We start from the raw sequence: 18718 nt of genomic DNA on the forward strand, positions 1-18718 counted from the left end.
AGATTTTCATCTCTTTACAAAGCTTAAAGACTTTTTGGCAGGAAAAAGATTTGACAGCGATGAAGAACTTAAAGAAGGAGTGACCCTGTATCTCAATGAGCTGGCGGCGAAGGACTATGCAGCAGGAATACAGAAACTTGTCACACGTTATGACAAATGCCTTAATTTGCTTGGAGATTATGTTGAGAAGTAGTTTAAAGTATCCTCTTTCAAATAAAATTTTTTATGTTTGTTAATATTTACTTTTGTGTCTTTATTTCACGAACGGGTACTACTTTCCGGATGACCCTCGTATGTGCTTATGTATAATACAAGTAGCTTCATATAAACTATCAGAATGGCCCCCTATTTCATTGTTGAAGCTGATTCAGCTGCTTTTGATGTAAATAATTGAATTACTCTAATTTTGCCAGCAGTGTAATCAATGATGTCTTTTGATAGTAGATTTTGAGGCACACTTATTTAGTGTGCAGTGAAGAAAGTTACTGTTCTGAGATTTGGACTTAGATTTGTTGGATTTACATTTGTGTTGAAAAAGGATGTGTTATGAGTACCTTTGACATTGCCAGGTGAAGAGGAGATGGAAGATGAAGAGGGCGAAGAGGCTGAAGATGAGGAGGATGAAGAGGATGAGGGCAGTGACATGGATGAAGAGGATGATGTCGGGGATTTAGAAAGTCAGGAAGAGCTTGAAAAACAAGAAATTGGCCTTAAGTCTTTGTTGGATGATGCTGACAGTTCTGTGAAAAAAGAGGTAATGAAAATTTTACAAAGTAATTGGGCAAAGTTTTTTCCTTGGACATAGTTGTATGACATCTGCTGTGTGATGAAATAGTGTGTTGATTGCTGTCAATGATTGGTTTTCTTTCTTTGGCGCTCAAGTGATAAAACATTGAGGCATTTGTCTGACAGCAGCAGAAATAGTTTTAATGTGAAATGTTAAAAATTACATTTTTATTGCAATGGCTTGTTAGTTCTAGTTAATCTGTGAACCATATGAAATATTAATGCCAATGCTTCTGCTGAAGAGGGAGGGGGGTTTGGAATGCAAGCCTGGTTGTGTGCAGTTTTATTTCCTCAAAAATGATGTCTGACATGGAGGAGAATTTAGGAGAAATCTTAATTCATCAATGAAAATTATTGATTGATGATATTTTCAAGATTGAAAAACTCACTTCAAGCTTCTTGAAAATCCCAAATGCTCTGGCTACTACAAAACATAATCTCAGCCCTTTCGGTTACAAGTGGTCATCAATTTTCCCTCTTCTCCCCATTCATTTTATTGATACAGGCATGGCCTTGACCTCAGCCACTACCAAGCCATAGGAGCACCAGGTAGTGTCATAACATAATACTCTTTCCCAAGAGCCCATTTGGTTGATATATTGTGGGAATTGATTATTGCTAATGAGGTTGGGTGTCATACAATGGGCTGATGGTATTGATGATAAGTGTATTCTTTCTTCAGTACCATTACTGGCTTTAAACCATAAATCGTAAAAGTTCATCGAGAATAATTTTAAAGCCATGCGGGGAAAAGGTAAATTTCTGAGCCCTTTATGTGCTGTCTCACTCGGCAGCATTCTCTTTTAGTATTTTAATGGCTGCTGAGACCAACTGATGAACAGTGATGCGCAATCTAGGGGCTACCACACGTTTTAATGCTGGAGGCATGTATTAGAAAAATTTTAGAAGTAGTTACCTCTTATTGAAATTCTGTTGAATACTCAAGTAGATGATAGGAGCAATGTACTAATATGATCCCTTAAAGATGTTTAATTCAGTCATATTCTATCATTGGATTAAATCTTTAAATATAAAATGGCTATGTATTCATCTTTTTGCCAATATTGTTTCATAAATTCGTGCAGCTCACAAATGAAGTGTTCTAATTTAGTAAATAAACTTACAAAGTGAAGTCATGTCTAAGATGATCAGGGTCTATGAATGCCTATGTATAATTATGAATAACTTGCCAGGAATCTTAGGAATGCTCTAATTGTTGGTCAGAATTGTGACTTCATAAGTATGTAATTAATAATAATTTTTTAGATAAATAATCAGAGAAAAAATGAAGGCATATCAAAAATCTTTTGATGCCACAGGAATAAATGAATCATTATTTTAACGTTTTCTATCAATTAGGTAGATGGGTTTTGTATTGCCCCAAATATTTTTCATTCATATTGAGAAATTCCAATTGTTTGCCTTATATTATATTCTTCTTCTTTACCATCCACCTACCTTCATGCTATTTATAAAATCTATTATTGTCCTTTCTTCCTCATCGTCAAATGTTCTCCTTTTTTAAATGAAATTTTATATTTGACTGACTTCCTTTCCCTATTGATTCTGCCTATGTTTTCTGCCTGAATAAATTATATCAATGTAAATTACAGGTAATTGAAATTGAGGGTCCATACGCAAAGGATAGATTTGGTAATATGATATATGGCATATGCTTACGTAAGCAAACTTGGTCAACTTGACCTTATATTTCTTGTTCTTAAACATAAATTTCAAATTTTTATGGGAGTTTCATTTCGTAATCTGCATGTATTTGGCCTTGATGATAGTTCATTATTCTGCACTTGACCGCATAAAGTGAGAATTTTTAGTGTTATTAATGAAGAATCTTAAGTATTGAATGGATAAGCATGTCAGCGGAAGTCCAGGGAACTGAAATTAGTAGTTACGAGAAACTGAGGAAACCATTTGAATTCATTTGGCCACCATGCATGCGCATGACCCTGTGTTCTTGCTTAAATTGATTTTCATTCAGTTTTGTGGTGTGTTCCAGTCTCCTACAAACAATGAAGATGCTGGAAAGGAAATATCAGATGTTGCAGCAATGGCAGAAACTTTCCAACCCAAAGGAAATACCCTGTCATCAACAAGTGTGAGTGAAGCTTGTACATACTGTTCTATTGCTTATCTCAATAATTAATAACTTGGTAAACATTAAGTGCTATAAGCCTCTAACCTATACAGTTGGTTAATATATTTAATTTTCACTTGTTGATTTGTGTAAAAGATTTCATTTGCCAGCTTTTTAAAATCACTTTTGAAATTTGTATAATAGTGGTAAATGTTTTTCTGTAGTATGCAAGTATTATTTTGTTTGTTATTTTGTTTCAGGTTGTGACAAAAATTCCATTTCTTCTTAAGCATACTCTGAGAGAATATCAACATATTGGTCTGGATTGGTTGGTAACGATGAATGACCGCAAACTGAATGGCATTTTAGCCGATGAAATGGGATTGGGAAAAACTATTCAGACAATTGCTTTGCTTGCCCATTTAGCCTGTGAGAAAGGTGAGAGAATGTTTTAATTAAGTTAGAGTACAATGCATGTAATTGATGATGAAAATTAGTATATAGATTGTGTCATTGTTGTAATTAAGTTAAAAAGCTAACTACCTGTTAGTAGTTAATAATACTGCTATTATATGATGATTTTTAAATGTTGATTGATGCTCAAATCCATTCAAGGTATCAATTATGATATTAAATGAGGCATTTGTCTGATAATGGCAGTAGTGCAACTCAAAACTTAAGATATATTTTGTGTAAGCTGATCCTTGGTTACATTAGTGGTAATTGATCCAATGTAATCATTGTTCTTGGTTATGTACTTGTCTCTTAGTCTTATGTTTTGTCAGGGTCTTGCTTAGTACTTGTCCCTTAATAATATCATATGTATAGCTACAAGGAACGCAATGGAAATTCACTAGCCTGTTTCTGCCGTCAAAAGCTATCATTAAAACCAAGAAAACTTACAAATTCACACAAATAGGGATGTTGCTGTCTGGACAGTCACAGGATTTACATTGGAATGTTGATATTCCATGATAGCTAGGGACCATTTAGTGTGAGATTATCAAGGTGGTTTCTGGGATAAGTTGGGTGGTCAGCCATACTAAAATTATGGAAAGTACTGGCTGGTAAAAACCTTCAAAAGTTATGGAAAACGGAAATTCGGATAATTTAATTTTCCTGGGGAAAAAACTATTCCTACGTTAAAGGAATATGGATTTTTTGCATTTAATATCAGTGACTCATGAGCAATTTTTTCTCAGCAGCTTTGTCGTTATATATTCTGTAAGAAGGTATCAAATTGCATATCACATTTGTACTTATGAGTATTTGTGCAGTTAATCAGGATGAGTGAGTGTCTGCTGTGTGTGTGTGAATGCTGTAAAAGAGCTAACTACTGTTACTGCACTAGAACTGAGTACAGGCTCTCTGGGCACTTATGTCTGTGAGTGAGAGTAACTTTGTAGATGATTGCTCAGTTGTAAGAATTATTTTTTTTTCACTAAACCTAGCTGCCGATATTCCCGTGTTGTTTTTTAATGAATTCATAATTCTCGTTTGTGTTAGGTCTCATCTAAAATTCCTCCTGCTTGTAGTCTATATCTTATTGTGAAATATGTATTTGGTCAATGGAAAATAGATGCTGATGCCAGAGAATGAAATATGATAATTTTAGTTAAAAACTTTAACGTTACATGCTATATTTTTTTGAAATTTCGTTTTTATTTAATAGTGTTTGTTGTCTTAACTTATTTTTGATGACGTTGTAGAATAATTATGTCTCTAAATCCTGTTGTTTCATATTTAGTATAAAAGTGACTTCAATTTATCATAGTGCAACTTACTGGATAGTTACTTTTTGTAAGGGCAAATCTGCTTGATCAAAAGGTATAAACAATTATATAGGGTTTTGAATTTTTGAATCTCTTTATCCATATCTATTTTTGAATGGCATTTTCTTTCCATTATTGTTAGATTTTTTGAAACTTCTCTTTTTCTTTCAGTAAATTGGGGTCCTCATCTTATAATTGTTCCAACCTCTGTTATGCTCAACTGGGAGATGGAATTTAAGAAGTGGTGTCCTGCATTCAAAATTTTGACCTATTATGGCACACAGAAAGAAAGAAGGCTTAAGAGGACAGGTAAAATAATAATTTCTCACGTTTATTATTGGCTCATTTGATTTAGTAATTTAGTTCCAAAATCAAGGCAAGAATATTGTGTATGTAGGTGATTGAGAAATGTACAATGCAAGGACCATCTAAAGTAGCCTTAAAGTTGTGATATGTTGGGTATTTTGAGAGCAGAAAAAAGTGGAGAAAATTGCAAATGCATTATTTAAAAAAAATGCATTATTGAACAAAATAAAAATTTGTGATAATTCACTCAAAGACTATTGATTCATGATGTTTGAGAATCTTTGACGTAGACATTGAGAATCATTTATGTTAAGCAGTGACTTTCAACTTGTTCCTTGTCATGTCTGATTACTGTGGTATATAAATAGTGACACACAACCAATATTTTTTTTGGGAAGGTAAAATCGTGAAAAACTGGAAATATTCCTCAACTTCTGTGAGTTAATTGAAAACTGCTGACACATGGGCTTCCCATGAAGGTTGTCGGCTTATTTTAGTTGGCTTCTTTGTAGTTGGCACTTCTCCATAATGGTTAATATAACTGCAATAAGTACTAATAATTGTTTCATCAAAGTTGTACTCTTAAAAATTTCATTTTTGTAAAAGCTATTCTTTTGGTTTCTACAAAAGGGTAATTTTCTGCAATTCTTTTCTTTCTTTTATGCAAGTTTTCATAAGTAAGAATATAAATTGATGATAAAAATCAATGAGGGAACCATGTTAGTGCATAAAATGAATCAAGAAGAGTTTCTATTTGAAATCTTTGAGACTGCCTTGACTTGGATGGTAAGGCCCAATTTTCTGGGCTGATGATGTAAATCCTATTTCATATGAGGGTTATCTGAAAAGTTCTTGACCTGATGATGAAAATGGCAATTCATGTTTTCAAAAAGTTTTATTTTGCAACATAATCACCTTTAATATTAATACATTTCATACAGTGGTGCTCCAGGTCCATTACCCCGTTTTTGTTGTGTTCTTAAGTGCAGCCAAGTACTTGTCTACGTCTGCACTTGCTTTTAGATTTGTCGGAAAATGTTTGCCAGGGAGGATACTTGTTTGTTTTCAAAAGAGGTGGAAGTCCAAGGGGCCCAAATCCACGGACTAAGGTGGATGTTCCAGGACTTAAATGTGCAAATCCCTGAATTTTCCCATCGCCAATACACTTTAGTGGAAAGGTGCATTGTCCTGGTGGACGAAGTTTTTTTCCTTCTGTACGTGCTTTCTTGCATTTTTGCATCCATTTTCATTAGAAGGCTAGAATAGTACACTTTCAGTTGTTTTAACTTTGTCAAAATCATCCAGCAGAATTCCTTTCGCATCCTAAAACACTAATGTCATGGTCTTTCCTGTTTTTGCCTTGTTTGGAGCTAAAGAACTGGGTTCTTATCCATTGCATCATTGGTTGTTTCAATACTGGTGTGTAATGGTGAATCCATGTTTGGTCCATTGTCAAATGTCGATGCAGAAAATCACTTCTTTTTCGTACAGCGTGCCAAGTGTTGTTAGTAAAATGTCATCTGAATTTATTTTTCATCCAAAGTGTGTGTGTGTGTGGCACTCATCTTGTACAAAACTTTGTCAAAGCATTTCCTCATGTAATCATTGTGATATCCCTACAATATTGGAAATTTCATGGGCCTTCCATGATCTACCAAAATCATATCGTGCCCTTTTTTGATGTTTTCTGGTGTGATTACATTTCTTGGAATTCCTTGGAAGACCCTCAGGTGGATCATCTTGAAGGCTTTTACAGCACCGTTTAAACTTGGCAGGCCATTTCTTCCCGATGGAAATAGGAGGAGTCCCCATACCCATTTACTATCCTCAAATGAATGTCTGCATTTAACCTCGTTTTACAAAGAAATTAATGCTCATTGCTTGATTTTTTACATTTCTATCAATTTATGCTACGCAACTGATTCAAACGACTGTCTGCAGCAAATTGTTCAATGGAATGACTTGCCTTTTTACATGTGAATTACTCACAGTTGTGCGAAAAAGGTAGAAAAAATCATGCAAGCAGATTCCATTTATGTAAGAGGCTTGAGTAATTTTTGAGGCCACCCTTGTTCATAGTTTCAGTTTGGGTTAAGTTTTGTTTAATTTTTGTCCTGACTTTGTGCATGTTAATGTATAGAATAATGATGATTTAATAATAGCTGTTGAAATGTTCTCTTTGTTATTTTAGGATGGACCAAACCAAATGCATTTCATGTTTGCATCACATCATATAAACTTGTAATTCAGGATCATCAAAGCTTTAGGAGGAAAAAGTGGAAATATTTGATTTTAGATGAAGCTCAGAATATTAAGAACTTTAAGTCACAGAGGTGGCAGTTACTCTTGAACTTTCAAACACAGAGGTAAGGATGTAGGGAGCGTTTAAACAGAAATAATTATTGTAATTTTTGTCCCTTTGTCATATCTTACCTTAAATTTTCAGGCGTTTGCTTCTTACTGGAACTCCACTGCAAAACAACTTAATGGAGCTTTGGTCCTTGATGCACTTCCTAATGCCTCATGTGTTTCAATCTCATAGAGAGTTCAAGGAATGGTTTTCAAATCCTGTGACTGGTATGATTGAAGGAAACAATGAATATAATGATAGTATTATCAAGCGATTACATAAGGTATGCCTCAAAACTGTTTTCTGTATTTTTCTATTGTTAATGAATTAAAGTAGCATAATTGAAAATGTGTATTCCAGGTCCTTCGTCCATTCCTTCTGAGGAGGTTAAAAACTGAAGTGGAGAAACAGTTACCTAAAAAATATGAACACATAATTTTGTGCAGGCTTTCAAAAAGGCAACGTTATTTATATGATGATTTTATGTCCAGAGCAAAGTGAGTTTAACATGTCATTGATATGAAAGTGAAATGAATTGTTTGTTCATTTCCCAAGTGCTGGGCCATCAATATACATAATTAAATTAATATATGCTTATTTTCAGGACCAGAGAAACATTAGCTACTGGTAATCTACTAAGTGTCATTAATGTTCTAATGCAACTTAGAAAGGTTTGCAATCATCCAAATCTCTTTGAATCTCGTCCAACATTTTCGCCATTTCAGATGGAAGGCCTAACTATCCACATACCGTCATTAGTATATCAAGCTTTAGCTTATGACCCATTTAAGGTAAGCGGTAAAAAAAAAGATAGTTTGTTGATCCATCTGGGTGTGTCAGGTTAACACTCAATATTTAATTGAAAAAACAGAATTTTAGTTTATAGTGAAATTTCAGTATAGCGGATGATCTAAATAAATTCTGGCATTCTGGGTTCTGGTTATGTCTTTTAAAATAAAAAATTTTGGAATTTGATATTTTTCATATTTCTGGCGAGTTACCCAAAGAACTAACAGGATTGGAAAGTTTATTCTTATGAACCACTTCATTGGCTATAATCCATGCTTTAGCCTAATTATTTCATTTTGATGGGTGATTTAGATTGATACTTGGAAAATTTTTGTTTTTTCCATTAACTACATCAAGATTCATGATGCATGTAATATGACTCAGGATTCCTCTGCATGTAAAGTTTTACTGTTGGTATTGGTATTATTTTTTGACGGTTTGAAGGTTATTTTGTGACAAATTACTTCAAACTTAATGCTGTAATATAAAATAATTATCTTTTTCCAGCATATTGACCTCTTCAGTATAAACCTTCTCCTGGTTCAGCTTGAACTCTGCCTGACTGCCTTTGTTGCGCATCGCATGAAAAAATTTCAGCCTCCTCGGAGGCTAATAGAAGAAATAGACAACCTACCTGATCCTCCTCCACGGTGTCCCTCTGGAAAAATAAGGATAAATGTTCGTGCTCCTCCACCTCGGCCAGTAGATGTGAGCATTGTCAAAGAAGAGCCAGGTGTACCAGTTGAGGCAAAGGTGGGGACATCACCAAAAGTCAAACCTGTTGCTGAGGTTGCTAAAGGTAAAGGAAAATAAATTAACTCTCTTTAGGTAGTTAAATAATAATTGGGTTGAAAAATGTTTGATGAATCTTGTAAATAGGAAAAGCTTCATTTGTTATCAAGTAAAAACTTTGGTGAAATATTTGCTTCATGTATTTTGTAAGTCAGTTATAATAATATATATCTACAGTAATAATAATAATATATATCTACTAATGATAATTTTCTGTGTTTTGTGAATTTTTCATATGTTACTACCAACATTTAATTTTATCAAATATTTTAATTTTTTAAGTCCTATTATATTTGAAGGCTTATTGGACTTAAATAAAATTGACTGGCAACTTTTGATATCCATTGAACATAACTGATCCAAGGCTCTTGTTTTATTTTGTGTTGATCTCTCAACACATTAATTTCTCTCAACCTGCTGTGTTATTCATTGATTATACTACTGAACAAAACTTCAGTAGGCTCAGTCTTAGGGTAATAATATGGCTTTGATATTCTTTGATGACGACAGGAACATCAAAGAGACTTGATTAGTCTTTCACTTTTAAGCTTTGCTAGAAAGTAGCACTCTTTGTTCTTCTTTATCCATTTTTTATCTTAATGGCTCCTTTATAAATATTCCTCTCTTTTAGTCTTCTCTTTTTTTCTTGGCCATCCTCATGAGTTGTTAAGACTCGACTTCCTTTTCATGTGCGATATTCTAAACTCACCCTAAGTAATGATGTCAATGTAAAATACAAAACTGCCTAATTTTTTGGGATAATCCATTGTCCATTTTTAAACAAAGCCTCATTCAAGTCTTACATATTTGTTTAATCCTGCTCCAGTTTTTTGCTTCCTAGTAGTTTTCTTGTTCCAACCCTACAATATTGTCATTTGTTTCTGGAACCATCTCCTCCAGATAAAATCTCCTTCCTACCAGTCATTACTTAATAACATTCCCAGTGAAGAATGATCTTTGCTTTTAGTGGTGCATAACCTACCAAGCTAAAGACCGCAGAGTATCCATTAGCGACCCATTGCTTGGGTTTTTCCTTGGTTTTTGGTGTGCTGTGGTATATCAATGTTTAATCGACTGTGGAAAAATTCCTAATGTCCTTTAGGTTACACTGGAACACCTACAAGTCAGCCTTGTAGTATGTCATGTGATTTTATTTGGGATCAACGGTGAACGATCACGGCACCCATTTTGCAGATATCATTCTTCTGACCAAATGTTGATTAAAAATATTATGTGCTTATTTACCTTAGGAGTCAACTCAAGAATCAATTTTTACTCAAGAATCCTATAGGATTATGAATTTTGTGCATCATCAACTTTGTGTCATCCATCACCATATCATGGATCTTATTAATAAGTTCTGGAGCAGTGACATAATCATAGCATTCAGCATCCCTTGAGCCCATATGGCCCGTCAAAATTTTCAAACCACTTGTAAACCATTCTAATAGTGGATACAAATTTACTTACTATTAATTTACATTCTAATGTATATCAAGCTTCTATTTAGTCTCCTGAGGCAATATCTCTCATTGCATATTTAAATAAACACAAAATTCTCCTTCATACGTATATTTTGGAAATCATTCAATGTGCTCTATTCAAGCGAGTGCTAAACACAGACTTATGACTGATCTCACTCAGAATTGAAGTGTTACATCAAAAGGGGATACTGAAAATAACTTGCACACCAAGTATTGGTGCCATCTTGACTTTGCATCAACTTTTCCAACTACCCAAGCATGGTACCTAAATGTCACTTGCTGACTAGGACTGTGATTATGGATCTCTGGTCTACTTCCTGAATCTTGTTAATTGGTCTAGCCCTGTCGTGGGTAATGAAACTAGCGAGACTAAAATTGTTTTGGTCTAATGATTGGTAGCTAACAATTTTACAGCTGGTGGTCATTATTGCCCCACACTTAGTATGCATTTGTATCAGATTTTTATTGGATATTCTCATATGCGCTTATCTGTCTTCTTCTCTATTTCAATTTAAAGAAGCTCATGATTTCCTGTTTTTATTGTATTCATTTTTAGGTGTTACCTTGAGAGTCCAAGGAGGTTCCCAAATCCATGGATACTCCGTTCAACTTGTGCAACATAATGGTGGTGTTAAAGGTAATTCCAGGATGAAATTTATTCATAAATACTACTTGTACTAGATGAAAGCAAATTAATGATTGTGCACTATATTACAAATGAAAATCTGGGCTTTTCTCCTTTCTCTTTCTCCCACGTTTCACTTAAATGCTCATTAAATAGCTCTCTCCATATTATTATCATTACTATGAAAATGACAGAAACAAGCATAATGAGACACACCCCATTTAACTAATGAGAAATATTGAGGTAATGTCAAATATATTACCAGTGCAGTAAATGTTCAGAATATCTCGTTTGTCATTCCATCAGATCCAATTTTCTAGGATAATATGCGATGAATTCATTGAAATAATACATGGATAAAATGATATACAAAATGAATTAGATAAATGCTAGTGAAAATCTGATATTGCTGGCTGATTATAGCCATTCATTTCGAAAAGCTTCAGTTGATTCAAATTTTAATAAATTATTTGTCAAACATATTTCAAAAGTACACAAAAAAACAAACATTTCATGGGATATTAAAGGTAACATTTTCTATTGGTTTCATGTCTATTTTGGTTTCTATCAATGCAGCATCCCACTCCCTGAAACCTCAGTTATAATGTTTTTTTACATCCATCCCTTTCCATTGTAATTAATTATAAAAGCAGTCACTAAGGGGTTATTCAAAGAAGACATATTTAGTTTTAGGCTACTTCTGTTTCTCTCTACCTTTTTATGCTGCCTCTGAACTGAAGCATAAATTGCCTTGAGTTAAATGGTCACCCAACTGTGAAGTCGTCTATTTGCTGTTAAATTTTAAAAGTTGGATAAAGTGAATTTCATTTTCACTGCAATAATATGACCATTGGTTAATTTATGTATTGTGAGTTTGTACAGGAATCCGTTATTTCATCTTAGTACACTACTGAGCAGTGTACAGGAGGGCACATTTTTATAAATAGAATGTCTTTAGAATTTTTAATATTGCTATTTATTGAGTGTTCATATTTTTATTAAGTGATCCAATATAAGCACCAATGGCCCTGGTGGTTAGGAATTTTTTAACTTATCTTCCATATATTCTCCTGTGTATATGCTTCCAATTTCTTTTGCATTGAGTGTCATTGTGGTACAACTGGTTATGCCACCATTGCAGGTATTTGTGGTGATATCTTCACCAATGTTGTTAGAATCAATGGTTATCCTTGATTAATTTTTTCTAGTATTGGATATTTTTTCTCTACAAGAAGACAGTTGTTTACAAAACTTATTAAACTAATTTAATGCATGCATTTTCAACATGTGTTTACGATATATTGTCAATGCCTTATCAAATCAATTTCCAAAGCTGATGCCCATAATGTATGCTAGACTCCTCACTCCCTGATTTACTCCTTTGTTGCATGAAGACAATAGGATGATAAATTGTGAACTTTCTGATTCAGACAAGAGAATTACTCTTAGACTAGTGACCCATTTCAGTATTTGGTGGGACTCAGCGAACACTGGAATTCTATGTTAGAAGTGCATTTTGCTCATCCCAAAGATTTCCATTAAATACCATTTTCACCATCACCGTGAAATTATTTTCAGCCACTGTAACAACACTGCATTTTGGGCACTGAAATGCACATTGTTGGACCTTCAGGCTTTCTTAACACAGATGTTGATACAATTTTTGAGTTCCTCTTTGTGTGGATTATTTTGTGACCATGTTTTGCAACTTGCTAATCATTAAGTCATATTAATAATAAATTCAATTAACTATGGAGTCATAAAGAATCCTAGTAAAACTAATTTTTCATCTAAGAACTAACCAAATGATTGACAGACCACCTTCATTAATCTATTCGTAACTCCGGAATGAAACCAGAAGTTGGTGAATGAGAGTGTGCTTAATTGACAGCTGAAAAGGTTATGACCATTATTGCAGTGATTTTAATATTGATTTAGACAGAGAAGAGAGATGTACAAAGGATGATGGAGAGGGCATTATTAATTGAAGTGAAACTGAAGGAAGGAATGTAACTAAATGTTGAAAAATCATAATAGTTTCTCAATAGTACTGAAAATTTTAGCCTCATGAAAAATTTCAACATTTGGAGCTTGAAAAAGGTTTAAAAGAGCCAAGTGGAGGGAAAAAATGTGCACACTATGAAAATAAAGCAATCTATTAATGATTGTTTGCATGGGAGTGCATATGAAAAGTTCTTATATGCCATAAACAAAGTTGTGTGATTACAGATGCCGAGTATTTGTGTACCAATGAAAATTTTATTAATCATTCGTTATTTTGTTCTACTATAGCAACGTTCTTAATTTATTCATATAAATTTCATATGGTAATACTTGTATATGATGTGTATTTTTAATGACAGTGCCAATAAAATATTAGAAAATTTGTTTTCTCAAATAGCATATTTTTTGCCTCTCCAGAATTTCAAACCTGTACATAATATGAAACTTAGACGATAATAGAAAGTTTTCAGGTACCGTATGATTCCTTTATAGGCTCCACCCAAATTTCTGAACATGATAGGAATTGAGGACATGTTATATGCCTTCATGTAAGCAGTAATGGGTGCATTTTTACATAGTCTTGTTCCCTGACAGCATGGGCTTATCTGCGAGGGATTCAAGACATAGAATTTGAACCTAAGCCAGTGCTGTGTATTCCGCAGTTCATTCCTTTTCTTTGGGGTATTTAAGTAAGAATTTGATTTAGCCTACTTGCCATGGAAATGCCATTTACTGGCAAAAAATTTAAGTGAGCCACTCCCTGGTTATACTGCAGGATGGGTGGCGGTGGATTTGGTGAGTTCCAGCCCATGTTATATAAAATAATGTATAAATAAGAAAATAATACATAAATAAAAAATATATATTTATACAACACATACATTTTTTTTAGTTCAGTTGATTCTCCAGAAGATGAGAATCCTTGTTAGTCATGACTGATACTCGAAAAATTACATGGAATGTTTAACTACCCCTGAATTCTAAATGTAGAGGCGAGTAAGATTTTTGCTCTTAGCAGAATCTAAAAATTGTTAATAAAGCATTCCTTGATCATGTGTATCATTATAAACACCATTTGCAAACCTAGAATATGAAAGGGAAATATGTTTACTTAAGTGTGACCTGACGCAATTTTCATAAATATTATTGATTATTTGTACCTATACAATGAAGCTTAATCAAGATTAAGATATGTGCATTTAAACTCGCTTATTTAATTAGTGTTTTTGTAATTTTTGCTTCGGGGATCTTTCACATGATCATATTAGTTTTGGTTACTTGTAATACAAAGCACTATTAGTTTAATTCATCCTGTGCCTGTGAACATCCTCCCTATTGGGTAGAAACGTAAAAGTCCCATGGTTTTTCCATTGTACATCATTCTTCCCATTCTTGTTTCTCTCTTGATGTTGATACATATTTATTTGTAATAACTGAGGCACTTAATTCATCCTCGCCAATATCAACCCAATGATTAACTATTCTCTACATGCATCTATTCTTTGAGGATGTCCCTTAACTGCCTGTATCACAATGCATTGCAATTTGTCTACTGTTTTGCTCTTCATCTGTTCAGTTTGATTAACGTCTTCAGCTATTCCTCAAAACATTATTTTTCAACAATATTGAATTGTACCTGAATAAGTTGCCTTATTATTCACCACTTTGTGTATGAAATTTGAGCATATTGAAATGGTGGACAGCAGAGCTCAGCACAGGAGTGCTTTCAGTTTAGGGTGGTTTGTTTTAGTTATGTTGCACTGAAATTGATGTTTTATTGAGCCAGGTCAAAAATAAATTTCCATGGTTTTGAGAACTTCTCTGAAGGAAGTGTTTATAGCACAAGGATTGATTTAAAGCATTGATAATGTTAAGTCTCCTAACTACAGCTGGAAGGAGATAACGAGTTCTTGTGTTAATCAAGCAAAACAACAGTGACAAGGTTCTTACTTCAATCCTGTTTTGTTTGAAGCTGATTTGGAGGCCAAAGATTTCATGGGTAGTGTTCAATTTAAAGTGTAAACCCATAACATTTTTAGCTACACACCACAGAATTCTTTACATTAAAATTGTGTCTCTAAGTTGTTTAGCTTTCAACATAGATGCTTTTGATTTACCACTAATTGTTATTTCCTCAATTCTATGGCATTCCTGCCGTTGTCATGCTATCCTTCTGTGATAGAGAAGAATTTAACTTTTAATTTACTACCCAATTACCAAACTTACCCCCTAGAAAGTGATCTGGAGGTGGAAACAGTTCTGATCATACCATGTTTTTAAACTATCATATTCTTCCTAATCTTTGCCAGCCTGGTTTTTTCCATTCCTGCTATGAAGTAAATAGTTGCCCATATTTTGACATGTCAGGCAAGTGTTGACCAAAAGTCTGGTAAAACCAGAGATAATATCATTATATATAGATGAAATGCTGGACAGAAATTCATTCAGTAATCATACTTTCTGCTAATGTTTTGTTGTGTAAGTATATATTTGTGAATGTTGATTTTACCTCATGTTTTTGCTGTATTAAAACATGTTACAACCATCCCAATGTGTGTCCTTTCAAAGTCCAACTGTTCGAAAGTTGTGTGCTTCTTCATAGACTTGAAAATTTTTTTTGTCTTCATGTATATATTAATCTAAATTGGAAACTTTTATGGGGATTGAGTAATAAAAGAAGTATGGGAATTATTATATCTCAAGACATTGTGTTAAAGCCTTTCCCTTCTCTATTCACTGCTCAGAGAATGTTGTTCGTGGATATGCTATTACAATTTTAATACATAGGTGTGGCTAGGAGAACCTTCAATCCATATGCATGTTATGGTGATAATTGAATTTATGGCAAGTGCAGATAATGTGGAACAATTAAATTAGTTAATAGTTGCATTAATAATGACTAATTCAAGAAAATAATGTGAGAATTGAAAAACGTTCTTGTGCTTGATGAAAATTCTTCCAGATAATTATTCATGACTTCATACCAATGATTTTAACATATTTTACAATAATTTGCCTACCAGAGGTGGTCACATTTGGATTTCCAGTTGCTATCATATTTGCAGGGTCTTTAGCACTTGAACCTTGACTGAAATTGGAATTTGTAGTGCATAATAAAGCTCAAAGAATCATGGCCACATTTTGTTATTCTATTTACCATAATGTAGAGTCATTTCGGTGTACTCTTCAAAGTTATTGTGATGTTCATAGTCTGTTTCTCTTATATCTACATTACACCTACCCAAATGCAAAAAACTATTGAAGAAATCAGAAGTAAATTGAAAATAATGTCATATAATATTTACAAAAACTTAATACTGAACCAGACAGCTGTCCAGGACTATTTCTAAAAAAAATTCTACTGCCTGGATGGAACTCATTCCAAAAATACCAGCACAAAGCTTCAATCTGATACCATCACCCATTGGATTTGATTTATCAAGTGTGCTTTGAATGCTATGACTTTATTCAATTTTTAAAATCATTTGCTCCTAAAATTTTAAGGAGATGTTTTTCACTTACAAAATTTCATTTATGGTCCCAGTACTAAGAATCTTGGTATGGTAGCAATTGGGGATCCAAAGTTCATAACCTCTCCCTGAAGTTCAGTAACATTACGCCATCCTTCATTCCCAGCTGAGACATCGTATGTTAGGTACCACCCCACTCTGTTATTATACCATATGGTTTAAAGTGCAAAGTTAATGCTTGTGTTATAAGGTAGTAGCTTGATCTCTTCCATGGGTATTTAAATCACAGATTTTCTACTAATCGGAAGATATTTTATTCTGTTTCTGTTGATATTGTGAATCATATGTGTATACAGTATTGGCATAACTGTGAAAATAATTTTATCAATGAAGTGACTAATAAAAAATTACTTCTGCCGAATGTTGTATACATTTATGTGCAAGAACATAAAATTTTCCCTTAGAGCAGAACATTAACTGATATGAAAGCGTGACCTGAGCATATTTGCTACATATACTGCACCCTTTAAAATTGCAATGAGCATTAGTTTTTTTTTAAACCATTTACTGGCTAAATATGTGCACTGGATAAGAATGAGTTCAGTGACTAACCATTATTTGTCTTGGACTTCGTTTTGGTGAGAGCATGAGACCTGAGGAATGACCAGGTCTGCATTGTAAATGATTGCTTTTCTAATTGGGGGCTGGTATTGTTACCCATTGTTAAATATGTGTTAGCTAGTTATGAAATAAGCTAACTAGCAGTTTAATTTATGGGACTATGTTATGGCCATTTACTAAATGTTGAATACTTAACTGTAGCATGTGACATTTTTAGCTGAAATCTGTTGGTAGTGAACAATTCAATTGCCTTAAGAATTATAGCTCTGAAGTTTGTTCACTCTTGGCAAATTCCTAAAAATGTGAGGGCTATTAAAGATAAGAAATGGTAAAGTGAATAAGATCAATCCTTTCCAAATAAATTGCCATAATCCTTGTTAAAGTAGTTAAAACTACAAAATAATAGGAATAGGCAGTAAACTATTTTATAACCCTTTTGGAATATACCTAATTTATAGCTGTGTGTGAATTCCCAAAATAGTAGATTCATTTCCAAAGTGACTTGTCCTTGTGATTGAATTACATTCAGAAAGTTTGTGTAAGGCAATTAAAAAAATGGAATCTTGTTCAGTGTCAGCAATATTTATTGGGAAATGTGCTTAATCTTGAGGGGAAAATTTTGCTGTTTACATGACCTACATTTTCTATCAGCATTTTCACTGAAAACATAACTATGCAGCTTGTCATAATATCTCTATGAGTTTAACTCAACAATTTCATGAATAAAATTTTGAAAATGCCTATTGAGGGCTAATTTAATATCTTCATTCATTTCTGTCGAGTACTTCAATTTAATGAAATTATTTTTTGTAAACCATCTTTCTTCTCATTAAAATTAATTGTTATGCTAGTGTTTTTCCAATTCTGGTTTTTATCAACAATAATCTTGAATGTGTCATCAGTGTGTCTCCACAGTTGAACTTATTTCTACCATTCTGAATATCATAATATGATCTTATCGACATTTTTGAGTCCACTTGACTCGGATGCATTACTTTTCCTTAACAGTGGTGTTCACTTCCTGCAATTAAGGATGTACTCAGAATATTTTGACTTGACTACTACCATTGTCATTGCAATCAAAATATAATTCTATTATAACTAAGCACTTCATTAATGACAGATATCACTGAAAGAGTGGTGTGTATGTGCCTGAAGATTTCAAAGACTAATATTTGTGTAGATGGAACCATACTTATCACCGTATCTTCATTGCCAATGTGCAATACAGCTGCTTTTACTTAATTATGCAAGTACACCACTATAAGAAAGTAATCCAGTGCATTGGATTGCATGTATCCTACATCATTATTATTTCATTGCAAAAATCTTTCTAAAAATGGTGTTCGAAAGTTTTTTCTCTATTCAGCAAATCTGTTGTATCATTAATAGTAAGCAAGTGTTGCTAGAGAAAAGTCAAATATGATGACCAGTGTGTATTAACCTACACAACTGACCTACTCGTGGTTTGACTCACAAAATGCTTCTCAACAAAATCTTAATGCATGTCAAGCAGTACAAAATCAAGTACCTACCTATTTATTGTCATAAATACTCTGCATTACTATCATTTCATACTAATGTTTACTGTCTAAGATGAGCTTAACATGCATAATGTAAGACTTTG

The 18718-nt window shown here is 33.4% G+C and overlaps 1 protein-coding gene across 5 annotated transcripts in view; it reads left to right on the forward strand.

Annotated features, from left to right (window-relative positions):
- The window catches only part of dom (domino helicase), a 122915-nt gene that overhangs the window by 23875 nt on the left and 80322 nt on the right, over positions 1-18718 (forward strand). For all 5 annotated transcript variants that reach the window (XM_071590519.1, XM_071590518.1, XM_071590521.1 and 2 more), the window contains 10 exons: positions 570-754; positions 2801-2899; positions 3139-3316; positions 4822-4959; positions 7148-7322; positions 7403-7589; positions 7667-7803; positions 7911-8097; positions 8603-8894; positions 10928-11008. In XM_071590519.1, the coding sequence (XP_071446620.1) occupies positions 570-754; positions 2801-2899; positions 3139-3316; positions 4822-4959; positions 7148-7322; positions 7403-7589; positions 7667-7803; positions 7911-8097; positions 8603-8894; positions 10928-11008 (1659 nt within the window). The remainder of the gene's footprint in view (positions 1-569; positions 755-2800; positions 2900-3138; positions 3317-4821; positions 4960-7147; positions 7323-7402; positions 7590-7666; positions 7804-7910; positions 8098-8602; positions 8895-10927; positions 11009-18718) is intronic.

The sequence above is a fragment of the Hetaerina americana genome, unplaced genomic scaffold, assembly GCF_022747635.1.
Source record: "Hetaerina americana unplaced genomic scaffold, ioHetAmer1.1.p SCAF_4, whole genome shotgun sequence".
In the NCBI taxonomy this organism is placed as follows: Eukaryota; Metazoa; Arthropoda; class Insecta; order Odonata; family Calopterygidae; genus Hetaerina; species Hetaerina americana.